The 18,274-nt window shown below is 42.4% G+C and overlaps 1 protein-coding gene across 11 annotated transcripts in view; it reads right to left on the bottom strand.

Moving 5' to 3' along the window:
* Positions 1-18,274, bottom strand: part of LOC112562006 (nuclear receptor corepressor 2-like) — an 81,152-nt gene that overhangs the window by 7,293 nt on the left and 55,585 nt on the right. For 5 of the 11 annotated variants that reach the window (XM_025234942.1, XM_025234934.1, XM_025234935.1 and 2 more), the window contains 27 exons: positions 16,929-17,014; positions 16,302-16,388; positions 15,506-15,593; positions 14,990-15,223; positions 14,642-14,755; positions 14,136-14,254; positions 13,664-13,728; positions 12,528-12,699; positions 11,960-12,084; positions 11,421-11,540; positions 10,928-10,999; positions 10,425-10,564; positions 9,976-10,132; positions 9,415-9,715; positions 8,575-8,964; positions 8,153-8,313; positions 7,249-7,484; positions 6,027-7,019; positions 5,657-5,842; positions 5,081-5,320; positions 4,520-4,720; positions 4,198-4,296; positions 3,877-4,021; positions 2,755-3,132; positions 1,865-2,275; positions 1,407-1,642; positions 302-665 (listed from right to left, as the gene is read on the bottom strand). In XM_025234942.1, the coding sequence (XP_025090727.1) occupies positions 302-665; positions 1,407-1,642; positions 1,865-2,275; positions 2,755-3,132; positions 3,877-4,021; positions 4,198-4,296; positions 4,520-4,720; positions 5,081-5,320; positions 5,657-5,842; positions 6,027-7,019; positions 7,249-7,484; positions 8,153-8,313; positions 8,575-8,964; positions 9,415-9,715; positions 9,976-10,132; positions 10,425-10,564; positions 10,928-10,999; positions 11,421-11,540; positions 11,960-12,084; positions 12,528-12,699; positions 13,664-13,728; positions 14,136-14,254; positions 14,642-14,755; positions 14,990-15,223; positions 15,506-15,593; positions 16,302-16,388; positions 16,929-17,014 (5,920 nt within the window). Of the gene's footprint in view, positions 1-226; positions 666-1,406; positions 1,643-1,864; positions 2,276-2,754; positions 3,133-3,876; positions 4,022-4,197; positions 4,297-4,519; positions 4,721-5,080; positions 5,321-5,656; positions 5,843-6,026; positions 7,020-7,248; positions 7,485-8,152; positions 8,314-8,574; positions 8,965-9,414; positions 9,716-9,975; positions 10,133-10,424; positions 10,565-10,927; positions 11,000-11,420; positions 11,541-11,959; positions 12,085-12,527; positions 12,700-13,663; positions 13,729-14,135; positions 14,255-14,641; positions 14,756-14,989; positions 15,224-15,505; positions 15,594-16,301; positions 16,389-16,928; positions 17,015-18,274 lie in introns of all 11 variants that reach the window. The other 6 variants (XM_025234945.1, XM_025234941.1, XM_025234936.1 and 3 more) reach the window with 6 other exon arrangements.

Genomic DNA, 18,274 nt, shown 5'->3' with positions numbered 1-18,274 from the left:
GAATATTTCTCAAGACACTGATGCAGTGAGGCCATTTCTCATTCCTCATCTTATAAATACAAAATCAAAAAAAAGTCAACAAAGCTGTCTAGTATCTGAAACTGGACCTTTCTTGGGCTGAAACATGAGTCGTTTGGAAAAGTAATCAAGCCAGGTGGCAAGTAACAGAGAGATGGGCCCAACAGGGACAGTTATTAAAGAGAATTAATGATCACCCAGGTCCTACCTTTTCAAAAAGTTTGGGTTTTCGGAGGGTGACGTGCTAGCCTGAGACTGTCGTGATGAGTCCGCATAGTATTACCTCCAATCTCAGCACCGCTGTTGCTGGTGCCACCGCCGATGCTACCACTGCCGGCACCAACACTCATGCCTGCTCCACTTCCGCTGCCGCCTGTGCTGGACGCTTGCGAAGTCTGAGGCGATCGGGATCGCAGCTGCTCTGGCGTTGCTGATCGCCCCACTACCCCTTGTCTCTCAATCGGAATCTTGAGGGTGCTGCTGTCCAAGGCTGTGTGAGAGCTGCTGGCTGTCTGAATGCTGTTGTGTCCATGAGGGTGGGAATGCATAGAATGATGAGCCTGGGACCCCCCATAGCCAAGAGAGGCCAGTGTTGAAGGTGACGATCCATGGGACTGCTGCTGTTGCTGCTGAAGCTGATTTGCCTCCTGTTGAACAAGAGAAGGGCTTGTGATGCACCCTTCCAGGTCTGAAGGGTTAGCAGCTGTCTGCCAGTGCCAGCTCTACAAATGTTCTATCCAAATCTTACAAATGTTCTTTTATAATTACATTCTTTTCCTGTGTGCAATCATTAGAAAAAAAAACCCTTGGTTTTTTGGTTGCTGTTGGCAAATGTAGTTAATTTTTATTGCTATTTTTTTAATGTAAATCCTTTTGATCACATTCTACATGCTAAGCCAACAGAAATCTAATAACTTAATAATTATAGTCTTACTCAATGCTGAGATAATCAGAAAAAAATTTCAGACAATAGTTCTTCAACATTAACTCAGTTCTGATGTACTGATATTTCAGTTTCAGTAGGGGCCGAGCATTTGCTGCTGACAAACAGCTGGACTTGCATTTATTTTGACAAGTTGTCTACCATTCTAGGGCAAGATTGCTACATTCCTACGTGTAATAAGCATTCTATACAGCTGCATACCTTGCTCATGGGGCTTTATAATTATTAGACCTTTAAATTTATTTTTTATAAGACATTACAACAGTTACATTTGATGTGAATGCATTTATACTCATGGTAAAGAAAGCTTCCAAGATAAATACTGCTGACTTAAAAAGTGACATTAAGAGTGAAAATCTCAAATGTTTTATACCCTGTACTAATAATACCTGTATATCAGGGAGGGGAAAAAAACAAAACAAAGAAAGAACAAAAAGAGCCTTACACTCAGGGCCTGCTGCTGGACTCGCTTGCGCCAATTATGGTGAACATCATGATGAGGTTGGGATTGTGTTTGTGGTGCAGATGCTCCTGGGCTGTGCACATTTCCACTGAAGTTACGCGAGCGATGGGCATCCGATGATGATCCCACAGATGTGTCAGAAGAGGGTCGCACGATAGGGGATGTGCGGGTGGAGATAGAGGTTACCTCTGAAGTAGTGAATGTAGGTGTAGACTGAACTGTAAGAGATAATGTCGAAATTAAAAAAAAAATATATATTGGTATCTTGAGTCACCTTTGAGAAAGCACTTCATTTCATTTGCTAAGAAACATTTCTGCCATGTCTTTACGGAAAGATCTTCATGGTTTCATACATCACAAAATCATGTGACCATTCCTTGTCACTAAGCATCCAACACATGCCACACTGATCAACAATGCACACGTTAATGCCTGTTTACCTGAACAAGGTGTGCTGGTGCTGTTGATCTGGCTCAGCAAGTTGGGCACACCCACTGCCTCGCCCTCTCTGCTGCTGCCACAGCTGCTGTAGTCGCTGATGATGATGGCATCAATGTGATCCCCTAAAGTGATCATTCGTGCCGAGCTGTTGCTTGATGCACTAGTTCCATCACTGCTGCCACTTGTTGCCAGCGAGGGATCCTGAACACCAGATCCCACCAGTGAGGAAGAGTGGGGAGCATCTGGAGCTGGAGGAGTTCTAACTCGGCCCAGTTGCATCCCAGGTGTGGCAGGGGAGGAGGTAGAGTCCGATTCAGCCCCTCCCTGGACATGAGTCTTCCGGCTATGTTTGTACTTGCTTGGCGTCGATGATCGTGAGTCTGCATGGGAATGTGATGGTGATGATGATTCTGTTTGTCCAAAAATAAATACAAAGATAAACCAAAAACATTAAAAATAAGATTTGAAGAAAAAACAAAACCAAATCTCACTTCTCAGAACTTAGTAATACTGATAATGAAAAATCCATTAAGGTCAGGGAACTGGTAAGTTTTGCATTTGTGACTCCAATTCACTTGCTACATGCAATGACTGATTTCATAATTTCAGCTCTGGCCTAAAAGCCCGATCCCTCTTCTCTTGACTGGATTCTTTTCCCAGGCATACCACTAAATATGTGTACTGATGCACCTGATGATGACAAATGCGCACAATGGGGAGCCAGTTCTCACCTTGCACAACAGCCCTAGAGTGGAGCAAACTGAGGGAATCCAGCAGGGGTGGGGCAGTGAAGGGATTCTAGCCCTGAGGCCCATTACATTAACTCCCCATGTTACAGTGCTGTCAGTGAGTGTATTTTTTATGAATGCTTGTAGCTGAAATTACAAACCTGGAGGCCCTGACCCTTTGTTCATCTCAGGCATGGCCCCACTTCCTCGCAGAAGTGCTGGTGATGCGTGTTCTGGTGTTTTTAAACATGCAATGCCACTGCTACTAGCACTCATATTACTGCTGCCCGCTTCTGGAGTGGAGCGGTTGATCTGATGAATGATGATGGCATCAATAAGTGTTGCTGCCGTAAGCGAACGACCGCTAGTGGATGGAGGTTGGGTATTGCCTGGTAGGGGTTGGTGTGAATCCTTCTGAAAAGCAGCTAGAATGGCAGCTGACCCATGGCTCTCTGCCAGCTTGCTGATGTAGGTCCTGTCTGTCATCTGGCGGTGATGCTGTGAGCTGTCTGTTGAAGATGGTTGCTCTGATGGGTGTCCTGGGAAAATGTTTACACACAAATGTACGACTCGGTAGATAGATAAAACTGACACAGATGTATGGCTGGACAAATGGTCAACATAGATATATGACTAAACAGATGGGGAATAGCTACATAGATACATGGCTAGTAATAAGGGCGAAGGAAAAACAACTGTAGAGCTAAATAAATGGATGGGGAAGAGACATATAAACACAGAGCTAAACAGATGGGGGAGAGACACATAGCTATATGACTAGACAGAAGCAAATGCAGAGACAAGATGGATGGATGGCAAGACAAATGGACAAACACCGATCCATGGTTATGTGGACCAAGTCACAGATGGTGAATGGAAATAAGCAGGCAGATTACACAATTTTTCAGTTTTTTAAGATGATTAGAAAAGATCTTTTTGCTTCAGATACCAGCAACAATTTTAACAAAATCCTAAGGAACGATTATAAACAGCTTTTCTAACAATGTTACTTATCATAAAGTTTACTATAGTTCTTATCTCTATTTCAGTCTTTTGATTCTGATTTCCGTTTGCAATACAAAACACTTTGCCATTTTGATGATCATTGTTAATGTGAATGTTTTCTGCAGCTTTTCTATAAAAAAAAACTTACCCCATCTTCGATTTGTTACTCATAAAATTAGGTTTTCAGATGCAACAGTGATCTTGTAAATAAAAACACAGATAGGTAAATTGTCAAAAGTTTTAGATGCTGATTTTAACTATATCTTTCACTACTGTACCTGGCTCAGCCGATCCAGGGTAAGGTGAGGTGTTAACAGGACTAGGGCCATGCTCCGAGCGACTATCTGGCTGGTTGCTCATATAGTTAGAACTCTCCCGACCAGCTCCTATGTCTGGATCTCCATATGAGTGGTGAGGATGAGGCTTTTGACATCAAAGCACAATCAAAGTACATCAGGATCAAGGTCCAAATTCTCCCAAGTTCAAACCAATAATTCTTTTTCCTTTAAATATATACGTCCCAGATGCAAAGAAACAGAACGAAAAGCAAACTGCTGTCAAAAATATTGTTATCGCTAAGGTATGAAAGGGCTGCAAACCTGCTGAATTTGTTGCTGACTTGGTTGCATGGTACGTCGAACATGCATCTGCGGATTGTGTTCCCAGACTGTCCGCGATGTTGGCTGTGATGCTCTCTCCTGCAAACAAGTAGATGCACTACAGGCATGCAAATAAGACACCATGAAGCCTTGTAACTCTTGAGCCAGAAGTACATGCATCAGAACAATGACGACGTGAAAGAAATGGTGGCTCGTGAACTACCAAAAACTGCGAAGAAATCATCTGAGATTAACGTGAGCATCAAAAGAAATTGCTCTGCTCTGCAATTTCTTTTTGATTTCAATTCCTTTTAAATGTTACCTGCAGAGCTCGCTCTTGCGCTGCAGCTCTCTGACGCTCTCGTTCTCTCTCTAAGTGAACGTCAACCATTTCTGGTCGGTAAGCTCCTGAATGGCCATGGCCATGGGGGTGATGAGGCATGGATGGGGACAGTCGAGTGCGACTCTGCTCCACAGATGACGGCACACCCAGCATGGACTGGCGGGGGGAAGCAGGGCCACGCTGGCAGAACAATTTAATCACAAATTTACCTTCCAAATGTGCTTTACACTTGTTTGCATCGCTTTCTTTCACTCTGTTATTGATTTCGCCCTTAAAATAAGTTAATACTATAATCATTTGTAATGTTCTTGGTGATCTACATGATCTTAATATCTGATCTTTTGTGCTTTTTTTGTCCCAAAGAGTACAATCCTTAACGTGTAATCAGATATCCCACGAGTTTATTATTACCATTATTGCTCTCTTCTTGTTCTTGCTGTACTAAAAAAAAAAACATAAAAAAAAAACGATGACAAATGAAGAAGGCTATATGAGAACTTAGGACACACATTTTTCTATGTTAGCTTTAATACTGTGTACCTGCAAAGTTGTGGAGTCAGGCTGATCTTTCGCCTCTAATGGGTGTGGCGGTCGTCCAGTTCCCATAACTATGCTGGGTCTTGTATGATATGACTCTAGAGTCATAGGATGAGGATGAGCAACTGGCTGCTGGGGAGGTGGTGGCTGTTGTGAGGGCGCCACCATAACTCGCGTCCCTGGCCAGTGAGAAGGGTGGGTGCTGGCTTTGTCTTCTCGGGCCGTTACCATGTGTGGTGAAATCTGAACAAATATAATAAACTACAAACAGAGTCATAAAAACATTTGTTTAAATGCAGCTATATGCCTGCTTCCTCATTATTCATATTTTTTACACATGCTGTACAGCCATCTTGATGGAAGATATGGAGACTGGACAAATAGCCCTTGAGATAATATACAAAGATAAAGGTGCACAAGAAACTGAATTTGCAACTGCTGATTGTCGTTTTGAGTACATACATCAAGCCACCTGCCAGCATGTCAACACCATTAGCTTTGGGGAACAACAACAAAAATATGGCATCATTCTGCATCAAATTAGACTCCCTGCTCAATCTGAAACTTCTTATATATTACCTTGCCCTGCATGTGATCACTGCTCGTTCCTGATGGTGCTCGGCCTTGGGCCATGTGATGATGCAGCAGCTGGGGACTAGAACTTGCCAAGGTCCCTTGGTGTGGTAAACGAGAATCTACCGCTCGGGGAGAAGGTCCTGGAGCAAGGTCGCGCCCTCGTGGGGAAAGATCTTCACGTTCAGGATCCTGTGTATCAAGAAAGGACTAAGGTAATTGGTTGTGCTTAACCCCCTTGAGTAAAAAAAAGACATTGCTAAAAACCACCAGGCTCTTTGTTAAACGTTCACATTATTCACCACACTCTTTTCAGCAATCAGACTGAAAAAACAACATACAAAAGACTATTTTTAAAAACACAAAACACATCAACCTTTCGTTGTTTTGTTGCCATTTGCTGTGCCAAATAGAAGTCATGATTGATCGTAGCTCGGGAGCTGTAGGAGCTTTGCTCTTCCCTAAAAGTTGTATGTGGATATGAGTAATATGGCCCTCCAGGGCCTCCTGGGCCACCTGGCTGTGGAGGTTGGGTACCTGGAGCAGCCTCCTGTCTCTCATAAAACCCTGGTTGTGGTGGCCCATAGCTGCCCTCATACACCAAGTGACCAGATCGGGATTGGAAATTGGGATCCATGACCATGCGTGAACTTCCTGTTGCTCCTTCTGCAGGAGGGCCACCTCGGCTACCTCCTGAACCTTCTCGGTTGACAGGTGTTCCCTTGGTAATTGAGCCCTCCATTCTGATTGAACTGGCACTAGAGGTGGGCGGGGTGGTGGTAGGCTGATGGGCGAGGTTCTCCATTCTGCGAGATATGTGCCCAGCCATGTTTGTTGCATGGCTGGCAGGTGAGACCGACTGTGAATGGGTCACTGGTGTGCCGTGAGTTATAGAACCAGGAGGCACCATCAAATGACTGTGAGACAAGGAAGAAGATGGGAGGGGAGGTGATCTTGACAGCTTGGGTGAGGTCTTCGAGCCCCCACTGTTTATAAGTGGGGGAGGAGGAGGAATGCGAGCTGCTGGAGAGTGTCGGGCTCCTTGATCAATTCCTGCAAAAGGTGATCCACTAGGTGGAAGGCCCCCTCTGGCACTGGTGGGGTCACCTGTGTACATACTAGGAGACTTGTTTCTGCTGTCTGGTCGCCGTGGCATCTTAAGTGCCAAAGACTCAAGCTGCACAGTGCTGGTAGTATGGTGAGAATGTGCAGGAGGAGGAACAGCAGACATGTGAAGTTGTGCAGCATTGTCTGGAGGACCTCGTGGGTACATGTCATATGATCGTCCACGGTCAAAAAAGTCATGAGGATTCCCTTTATAGCCGTGTGGGCCCTTTTCCAGAATTTCCGGCTGGCGACGGGAAAGATCCTGTAAGAACAAAAAAAAAACCCCACCAAAAAACCCTTAATAAAAATCAAAACTGTCTCCCAATTTACAAACAACAAATGAGCTGTGGACATATTTTAAAATACAGGTGGAGGACAAGTATGATATAATATAAATGAGAAATATATCGATATGCACAACATAATAAGTAAAAGCAGCAGACACATAACAGAGGAACATAGCTCAGCTTTTTTCAGACTTTCCTATTCACCTGTACTTCACAATCTCTTCCAGGCAAGCCCCTCGGGTCTCTCATCTCCCTGGGATCTCTAGCATCATGAACCTCCCTGGGGTCCCTGGCATCCCTACTGTCGACTGGACGCAGCATGCTGTATGGCAGTGCAGCACGGGGGTCAGGAAGAGGCTCACTACGATCTTTTCTCAGGTCCTGTGGTCCACCTGGACCAACTCTCACGAGGCTGTGACCTGGTCCAGGCTCTCTGGCGCCTAGAAAGAGCAGATCAGGCATGTTGTAAACAATTCATTATGACTCTTGTGAAGGAATGGTGTGGAACATCTCGCTGTATAAGGCCTGCAAAGTTATTTGATCTGGCCCCTCAAGCAGTCACAGATTTCAGTAAATCCTTTTCTCATAGCAAATGTATATTAAGCAAAATTAAAATGTAAATTTTGAGGGACGAGCAAGGAACATTAATTAGATTTCCATTTGGTATTTCATCAGCTCCAGAGATTTTTCAGAGAACCATGGAAAATATCCTGAAGGATCAACCCAACATAATTTGCTAGATTCAATAGTGGGTAGATGGCAGATATGGAAAGGGAGAGAGTTCCATTGTTTCGCTGCACAGTAACTAAAAATCTTGTGGACATTTGTTGTTTTGGTGACAGGAAGAGTAAGAAAACGATCATCAAACGAGGAGCGGAGTTGTCTAGCTGGGACGTAAGGGAAGAGCAGGAAAAAACTTTAGTAATTACCCTTTTTCTATTTTATAGACCTGTAATAACTGACAGTGCTAACGGTTATATTACATTTCTGAAGAAAGGTGTTATGCTTCTTTAGCTATAATACACTTGCTTAAAATCTACTTCAGGTACCAAATGATTTCCACAATAAAGATCACAGGAAGCCAAGCACCAAAATGATCACCACTTACGAAGAGGACGATCTGGCTCAACGTTTAAGTTACGTTCAATGGCGGAATGGATGAGGTCACGAACACATGCAGGTCCTTTTCCAATGCCTCTCTTGTCCTGTCCCAGCATTCCCTCTTGCAGGACATGAGGTGAGAGGGTTCTGCGACCACTCTCATGACTACTATGAAATTAAAAGAAAGCCATAGTGTGGGTAGGAGGGTAAGGGATATATAAAATGCATGACATTTCAAAAACCCAAGAACGTTACGACATTTTATATTTAATGTTTACATTCACTGCAAACCAAAATTTTAAAAAAGTGTAGCAATAGCCCCCACATGATTCAACTTAGTAACTGTTGTGTGTGCAAATGTAAACGTGGATAATTTGCCTCATAAATGTCTAGTTTTCATCACAGGATTCTCAATAAGCAGCACTTTACCTGGGTGGTCGAGGAGAGAGCCTGGTGGGATCCACTCCTGGCATCATCTGCATGGGCAGGAAGCCAGTCAAGCCCACGCTGGTCATAACTGGGCCCTGTGCTCCAGGCTGCACCTCATGGATGTGCTGCAGTTCACGGATGACCTGCACTTCGCCACCACTTGCAGGCCTTCCACCTGGCACTGGACTTGCACTGATGGAGGTTACAGCAGACAGCCGTGATGGAGGTCTTGACCCTGGTCGACTGCCTTGACCCCTGGCGTCAGGGGTGATGTCTAGACGAGTCCCAAGGGCGGGAGAGGCGCCAAGGTTGTGTCGGGGACTAGGAGATGGTTCGCAGATCATTGACTGGCCAGGACCACTGCTAGTATGACCTGCACTGCCTATGGAACTGAGAAAACATGTTCAAAATTACTAATAAAACATCCAAGAGAAAGCAAATTTTGCTATGTAAGGGACTTCTGACTACAAAACTGAAAGACATCATCTAAAGCTGCCTGATTTCCTCATTTATTAAGATTACATCTGAAATCCCTCATATTTAAAATAAACAAACAAAATACACAGCTTACAAATTTAGCTTTAAAACAGTTAGGAGTTCATGTACTTCGTCAAACATGTCTGACAAACTGTTGGAAAACAACTCGACAAAAACCATAAGCTACTGAATACACCACTCTCCCAACATTCATCAAATCTACCTGCACGGAACTAGTTTAAAGTTTGCACTCACTACAAATACCAAATATAATTGCATGAAAGGTAAAGCACACTGAAACTCCTTTTGGTGAATAAGCTTTCTCTGCAGGTAAATGTAAAAAGGTCTTAAAGAAAGTCTTACCTGGGTGTGCTACATGAAAGAGTGACTACTGGTGTTGAAGGTGTGGAGACAGTGGGTGCGGTGGTGACGGTTGTAGTAGCTGCAGCAGCGGACAATGAACCGGGTGGGCCCTCATCAGCGCTCATGGTGGCTGAACTGTCGTTATCGATGCTGCGCAGGCTGCCCTGAGAGGCTGATAAAGTCTTGTTGGAAGCAAGAGAGCCAGGAGGAGGCAAGCCAAGAGAGCTTGACAAAGTGGCATCAGCTTCCCTGTCTTGGATGGAATGCCCACTATGGTTAGCATCCCCTGTCTGACTCTCACCTTTAGTAGAGGAAACATGTTCAATCAAAATCTTGATTCATTTTCAGATCACATGCTACCAATGAAGGCAATACTGTGGCTAATGAAGAAGGGGATGCTTTTCAGATAAATTAGACAAAACTGAAAGAGACAGCCTACTGGCACAGTAATTTCAGATGTGTGAAAAAAATTTACTACGTGAACTGCCTGTCTCACAACTGATTGGGACTGACAACATTTTTGTGGCAAAGATGAAGGCAAAATGTATTCTTTACACACACCTTCTTCTGTTGGCAGTGGAGTAGGACTTGGAGCACTTGTAGTGTCAGAATCATCACCATCTCCATTATCCTCTTCACTAGAACTGACATCCTCTTCTGATACAGCTGTTGTGGTAGATGCCACACTCTCTGACATGGATACTTTTCGTCTCTCTGACTGTAATAATGAAAGAGTACAGAAAATAACTATCAACATATAAAAATTAACTTTTCCTAATAGAAACTCTTAAATATTTGTTTGCTCTGAAAATGCTGATGCTTGCTCCGAAAGAACTCAAAGTTCCATACGAAGCAAAGAACTTTGCTCGTTAAAAAAAAAGTTACAGAAAAATTACTCTCTTACGCTGGCTCTACTTGAGGCTGTCAACCACATCAATATTTCTCACAAATTTCAAACAACTCATGCTTAAGCCTAGAAACCTCAATTTTTAAATGTAAGAAATTTGGACCTGCTCCTTATGCTCCTGCAAGATGGCTTCCAGGTTAAGCTTCTTCTTGTAGTTAAAGTAGAAATTTTTGCACTGGGCCTCCGTCTTGGTCCCTACTGCTGTGGCAATGGCAGCCCAGTCTCGTCCGTGTTCTCGGAGCCCTGTGTTGACAAAGCAGACCACTGGTAACAATTTCTCTCCCTACAGTCCTTGCTTTTATAACCTGGCAAGTTACTGCCAGCAATTCCCAAAATGTCAACAACTGTGTCAGTTACTTCAGTGGGGACCGTGGTCCCTGTACTATTAAAGGTTAAAAACTCTTTCAAACTTTTAGCCTCATTGCTTTTGCAAGGTCAAATAATAAAAGTCTTTCAACAGTAGCAGTTCCAGCAGGTACACATCTTGGGTAGAGGGGAATCCAAAACTAAAGATTGGTTCTCTACTGTCTAAGCATCCGAGTAATGAATATACATCATGGAGATGTTTCACATTACTGTAACATGATGAAACCACAAAATGCCCACCTTGTTTGGCAACCTCCATCTCTTCTTCCGTCCAGCGCGATGTCTCTACTACATCTGTGGTGGAAAGAGAGGCTGCAAAAGTTATAAAGCCATGAAGATTGCAAACCCTGGCCATCACCATATCCACATGTGTGCACGCTGATGCCCGCAACCACAGGGTGTGACAAGCCAGGGGAAGGAGGAAAGTGGGTTGAGAAAGGCAGAATAGACAGGCTATTAGCCAAGTGTTACCAAAATACATCACACAAAAGCACATTTTATGCCTTACAAGTAATAATTAAATCAAGCAATGTGATGAACAAACATGTTTCTGACCTTTGCACCCTGATCTCCAAACAAATTTGTGACAATGCCATTTGCTAAATACTAATTATATCTACAGTTTCATAAACAACTTTTAAGTAGAGTTTACATTAAGGCTTTGAATACAAAGTAACTTGCATATATCGCACAAAAGCTTATCAAACTTATTCTGACAAAACTATTCTCTCACCATCTGTGCTCTCTGGCACCAGTGGCACCAAAGGCTCATTTGTCTGAGGATTTGTGCCCAGGCGCCGAGCGATTCGATTAAAGCATGCAGAGCAACACTTGGTCATTTCTTCAGTCAGCTCTGATAAATAATAATAATTAAAAAAGCATGATATGTCTTTGTTTTACAGCAGCACATTCCCCTGCATATTCTGACACAATAAATGACTAGCATTAAACCCAAATAAAAAAGTTTTTATGCTCTTAAGGGAGTACTGAAGCTATCAGTAGCTGTTGATTTAGTGAGCTTAGCTTTATAGCAGAAAATCACTTTCTGAGATTCTATCTTCGGACTGGAAACTTCTGTCTAACCAGCACTAAATGGTACATTCTCATAGCACATTAAACATCACAAGATGAGTTTGTCCCCGTCTACCATAATATGTGCCTAGTCACAGTAAACCACTTTTTGCTATGGCCATTAGTCTGTCCCCAGTATCAAAGATAAAAAGGAAAGTAGTTTTAACTCCTCTAAAGGTAATCTGATGAGCTTCCACTTACGAAGATCTTTTATGATGGGTTCCTTAACCTCATCTGAAAGTTCATTCCACTTCGGAGGGAATGGGCGAAGACGTTTCATCTTTCGCCGTGGAGTGCGGCAAGTAGGTATAGGGCACCTATCACGTCTGAAACAGTGTTCATATATTAGCTGTAAAATTAACAGGACTGATGTGATTGACCTATTGAAGTATGAGAGTGCAGTAATGCTAGTATGACATAATCAAAGTCATTTATCAACACAATACCAACATACTAAAATGTCAGAAAGGTGTGAGTGTTTGCTGCAGACCAGCAGACTTACAGTCATCTTGAAAATTTTCTACTCAGGACTTACTGCCCATTCTAAAAAAGGAACTGCTGCACTCAAAAGTGTCAAAAAAAAAGGTTAAAAGATATGTTCTTGAAGTCCACTTCTATGTCAGATTAAGTTAACTAAAAAAATGTTGTAAGCCAAAACAAATTGCTGTAAGTCCCATTCTTGTTCCTTGCCTAAAAACATGGTGCTAAGAAAAACTGCTCAACACAATACTCTGGAAAGAAAAAAGAAGAGAAGAAGACAGGCACTCACTGTGTGTATCGCCGGCGCACTGAACGACAGCGGCAACTGCTGCACACCCTCATCTCTGGTTTGATTTCTGACTCGCTGACCCCATAGTCATCACAGTTGCTGCGGGTCAAAGGTCGACTCATCCCGAAGTCTTCGAGGTGGGCTTTGCAGACTGAGCACTGATGAGTGCCACCTGTAATACAAAACAAGTTCCACCTGAGGGGGAAAGCCAAACACAAAGTAATACTCTCACACATACTGTAATGTTGCATACTCAGACCATTTTTCACAGATTTAGGGACAAATTATGCAGAATTATATTAACAGAATGAAGATGAGCATTCAAACACAGCGTTCACCTATATCAGGGATGCCCAACCTACGGCCCGCGGGCCAGTGCCATGCGGCCCGCGAAACTTCTGCCCACAGTGCAGGAAATCGGCATGTTAGTAATTATAAAAAAAAAAACGAAAAAAAGGGAAGAAGAAGTATTTATCCCCACGTAGGGGCGTTTCCCAATCTTTTTTTCGATGGACGAACATTTCGATTCAGTGCTCCGACTTGGTGTCTCTACGATGCAGCCGGACATTCAGAAGTTGGTTTCGGGAAAACAACTTCAAATATCCCACTAATTAGTACATAGTTAATGGTAAGTACAACTTGTTTCTAATAAAAAATGGTATCTGCTCTATTTTTTTTTCTTTTTTGTATTTTTGCGGTGAAGTGGCCCGCGACACAGCTGTCCGAAATGGATATGGCCCGCAGGCCGAAAAAGGTTGGGCATCACTGACCTATATGGTGTATGAATCTGCATAAAATGATACCATTCACACAATAGCCAGGGCTACTGTAACAGATGTTTCAGGGGGAAGACAGACCTCTATTTCTCACTAATTTGATTGTCCATTGTAATTTCTGTATACAAATGCAGAAAATATATAGGAATGTGACAGTTCAAAGCCTGTCATCCCTACTCATTTATAAGCACTCGTCTGCTTTTCTCTGTCTAGTCCAGAACTGAAAAGTATGTGATGTTCACTTTACCCAGAATCAGTGCTACATTTCCCCACATGCATAGGCGGACTGACAGGATGGATGACTCTAAAATACAGTTTACATTGGAAACAGTGAACAATCCACAGGTAAAGCATGCATACCTGTGCCACCAGTTGTGCTGTCTTCAGAGCCTTCAACCCTCTCTTTGTCTTCTTCTTTTTTTATTCTGAAAATTTAAGAGGCAACTTTTCAATCATTTCAGTAACTATTTCATTAACTATGCTAAGGTAAACAGTGAGACATACGTCACAACTCAGTCTCCCCCACCCCATAAAAATATAATAATCCTCAAAAATATCACTTTTCAAGCTTTCCCCCTAACAAAATCTCAGAAAAAATGTTAATGTCCACATAACCCTCTCTCTTTTAGCCTCCAAATCTATCCTAATCCAACTACAACCCATTTACCAGACTAACACAAACCTAATACCTATTCCAAACTTCAAACTAATCAAACCTAAAATTCCACCCATTAATTATTCAGTTCTCTATAAAAACAAGTATGTGTGCCCACATACATATGCATGAGTGCGTGTTCAAAGACAAGAAAGGAAGATGAAGAAATCTGCTCACCCAGCAGACATAGAGGTAGCATCACCACTGGAAGATGCAGGCAAGGTAGGTATGGTCTCATCTTTGACTTCCTCTTTAACTACTACCTGTTGCTGCTTAAAAAGTGCAATACAAGAACGCTGAAAAAGATACAGCTTCTGCCTTCATGAACAATGAAATGTCAGCCATTCTTGTAACTTAATACTGACGAGTATTCCTTACAAACCTCTAATCTCCTGATTATAATTTACTATCATTACAGCCATGTGCAGGTTTCAGCAGTGTCGTTAATTTGTTTTAGATAAATACAAAATTACAATGACAGAAACTGTAAAAAAAGCACAGAGTTATATAAATCTTTCAAGACTTAGTATTGGCTTTCGAGTCACAGAAATATTAGTGGCTTGAACATTACAGCGTCATTTTGAAAAACACAGTTCATTATTCCCAACTTCTCGCATACATCCCGGTTTAAAGTTACATCATTTCAAACTGCCAATTAATTTTTTTTAAGAATATAACCATACCTGTGATTTTTGCAATGCCTTTTTGCTTCTTTTCATGTTTTGTTTGCGAAGCAGCTGTTTGTAGTTTTCATTCTTCTTGGTCAAGTAGTAGAACTGGATACATTCTGCTACACTCTGTATGCACAACATGCAAAAGAAAGGGAAGACATACATGCATGGATGCACTGATTCTATGTCCATGTTTCTTGATACAAGTACAGACCTACATACACCCAAAAGCATAAACAAAAACTTTGATGCACCATGCAAAATCTTTTCCATGTTAAAAACATCCTAACTTTTGCATACACTGAAAGATATAAAACAAAATTTTCACATGCACAAAATGTATTAAAAAAAAATCCTCACCTTTCTCGGCAAAAATGTGGCAATGAGACTAAAATTCTTAGGATGCTGAAGATATTTTTCCTTAAATATCTGTTTCTCCTGCTCTGTCCACCGGCCCAGGTGATTCTGCTCTTTGCTTACAGCCACGGGGTCCTCAAGCAGGCCATTATTGTTCAGAAAGCGCATCCGTCGTTGTCGGACATCCAGCATCATAGGAGGTATGACTGCTAGATTCCTCATTTTTCTGTCTTCCTCCTAGAATGTTTTAACACAAGTCAAGACTTAAGGATGCTGTGGTACAGGATAAAAAGGATCAGCTGGATTTATCAAACTTAATGCAAGATGACGCTTACCTTTTAAATCTTTTTTTTTTTTTTTAATTCTGCAAGCATGTTGCTTATGGTGCAAAATGCTAAGCAGTTTCACAGCAAAATAAAGTTGAGCATTTCAACATAAATAGATGGATGAATGGATACACAAAAAACGAAGCTTATATGATGCTTTACAAGAAAACTATTCTTCTGCAGAAGCTCTGACCTCTTGCTCTTGAAGGCTATCAGCTATCTGCTCCAGTTCTGCCTCACTGCGAGCATAGCCACCTATACTGCTGCGTGCACCAACTTTGCTGCAAGATAAAATTCGCTGATCAGTAATCAGATGAACATCTCTTTTTTCTTGAGGTACAGGCACCAATGCTTTGACATTCTTTTCAAAACATATTAAGTGACTAAGTAAACGTTTCAGAAAATGTTGCAGTGTTCTCCAAACTCTAAAAGTCTTCTCTCCTTAATCACAAACACAACAAACATATTAACAAAAAACCCATATGCACTTTCAGCTTCAACTGAATATATTCTTCTGCTTGTTTGTAATGGTTGCGCATTAAAACTGTCAAGAATTTTTTTATAAACAACAAAAAAAATTCTTTTGAAGCTCTTTTTAGCTCTGCACTCACAGAACTGAGCCAAGTAATCTGGAGAGGAGATTGTGTATTTGTGTTTGCAGGTTCCATTCAGCAGCACACAATATCATCCCTGTGCTAGCTTTCCTAACAACAGTCACCTGTGCTGTCACTTGCACACAGCATCCACCTTATTTCATCAAGTGACATGCACTAAAAGGCTTCAAGACCATCCTGCCCCCAGAGGCCTGCTCTTCAGGTACAACAGAGAATTAGTGTTTCAGATATTCTTCACCTCTTCTCAGCAAATTTTTTTCCCACCACCCAACATCACCTCTATCACACCATACAGCAGGTAATCAACATTTTATTCATCATCTTGGTCAGAATAGATGCCCACAAATTTGTTAATGCTCATGAGGCTGCCTTTACCTTCCAAAACGCTCTTTATCCTCACGGTTCTTTTTGATCTCTGGAAACACTTTCTCATAATATTCTCGAGTTCTTGCATCTTTTGCCCTGTGGAAAAAAGAAACACCTAAATAAATTCTGACTGGATGACTTTGATGTTTGATTTTTGCTTGAATAGACAAGGAACATCGTAGTTTTTACTATGATGGTCTTCAACATTCTTCATTTGTCGGTACAAAAAATGAAAGAACAACTTAAAGCTCTGATCATAAGCCAAAATGGCAGTGAAGAAAAAAGAAATACCCAACCCACCCCTTTCCAAAACTATAGGTAGAACAGACTGAACCAGGAGAATACAATTTCAGTTTTATTGTGCTTCATATGACTACTGTTTGGTGCCTATTCCTCGTAATTATGCTTTCAGCTGAAGATAAAACATTCAAGCATCATAACCAACAGTGTTATCTCACAAAGTAAACAACCTGCTGGTGTGATGCTTGCATAAACAAAATTGCCTCCATGCTGTGGATGGTCGTGAAATACTGGTCTAAGCTCGACACCTGGTGACTGTACACAATCCTGTTTTATTATTTTTTTTATTAGCAACTGAATTCAAGTAACTGAGGAATGACATGCTGGCAAGCTTACTTTCGCTTTGGATTGTTTTCGAGCTTCTCCATCTTCTTCAGCCATGCTTGCATCAGCTGGTCATAGCGCTCTGTTAGGTAGCGCTCCTAAAACAAACAAAATAAAGCCTTCCTCATTTACCAACAATGGGAGAATGGACGAAAGAAGAAATTGTTAATTGGTGGGATGGACGACGATATAAGCAGGTTCTGGGACTGACACTAATACAGACACTGCTGAGGCTGTTTTCAGTATAATTTGATTTTCCTTAAATGGGATGAAGATAGTTTAGTGGGTAGATTAATGAAATCAGAACCTGAAGGCTTGCACACAAGGTAGTTAATAAGCCTGTGATGCAGCATACTTCCTTGTTACCGGCTATTTGATTCTTTCGATGGCTGGGGAAGATAAGGCTCCAAGGAAGAGAAGTTGGGGATCACCACCACCACCCCCATCAAAAAAAAATCTGGCTCAAAGAAAAGTGCAGTCTCCAAACATCTAATTTCCCAACAATGGTAAAATTACTGAGCAGCCTTCACCTTTGAAAAAAAAGGAAGTCTTAACCCTCTATCTGCTTCCCTCATTAGTTTTATGTCAGGAAAAAAAATGCTCATGGAATATCATACTCACTCCTGTCTACACATGCATTAGTTTGAGATTACTCATGTTTGCTATTGTCTGCTTTTAAAGAAAGTCAAAACCCCCACTGCTGTTTCATTTCAACTAAGAATCACTTCTGCAAGTGGTCAACCCCCTCCTCCCGCCAATAATTGTATTTTCAGGGTCTTCAAAACCCACAGCAATGTTGACTGGTAGTGGGTAAACCCCTTGTGTTTTACTGATGGGGGGAAACGCTGACGGTTTGCAATCGCCTTGACGTTAGAGGGGTCTACACCAGCCGCTGAGTACAGCTCCACGCCGAGACCTGTCAAGGCAGAGACTAGTTCCCCGCTGGCTCAGCTGATCCGCCTGCTTCCTGCTGCTTTACCGTTGACCCTAGTCGCCGGTACACAGGCCATCAGTCACCGCGCTGCAGCAAAAGGCCAGTCGGTGCTGCCCCGCCCACAGGTAGGCGCCGCCTTTGTTGCTCATTTGACAAGCCGCCCAATGGCCAGTGCAAGGTGATCGTGCATCAAGTGGCGACGCCAGCTTATGGAGTGATTGTGCACAACGGCAAGTGCACTGATTACCCACAATAACAAGTGCACTGATTACCCACAGGGAGGGGGAAGTGTGTGTGGATGTAGAGGGGTAGAGGGGTATGGGTGTGTGCGGAATGCCCTTCCTGACCTCAGCAGGACGACTACTACTACTAATGGCTTCGGAATCAAGTGCGTGTCTGTGAGATATTTCATTTGCGTACATGC

Source organism: Pomacea canaliculata, linkage group LG4 (genome assembly GCF_003073045.1).
Source record: "Pomacea canaliculata isolate SZHN2017 linkage group LG4, ASM307304v1, whole genome shotgun sequence".
Lineage (NCBI taxonomy): Eukaryota > Metazoa > Mollusca > Gastropoda > Architaenioglossa > Ampullariidae > Pomacea > Pomacea canaliculata.
The sequence above is the reverse complement of the archived record's forward strand: the minus strand, read 5'-3'. Positions and strand labels throughout refer to the sequence as shown.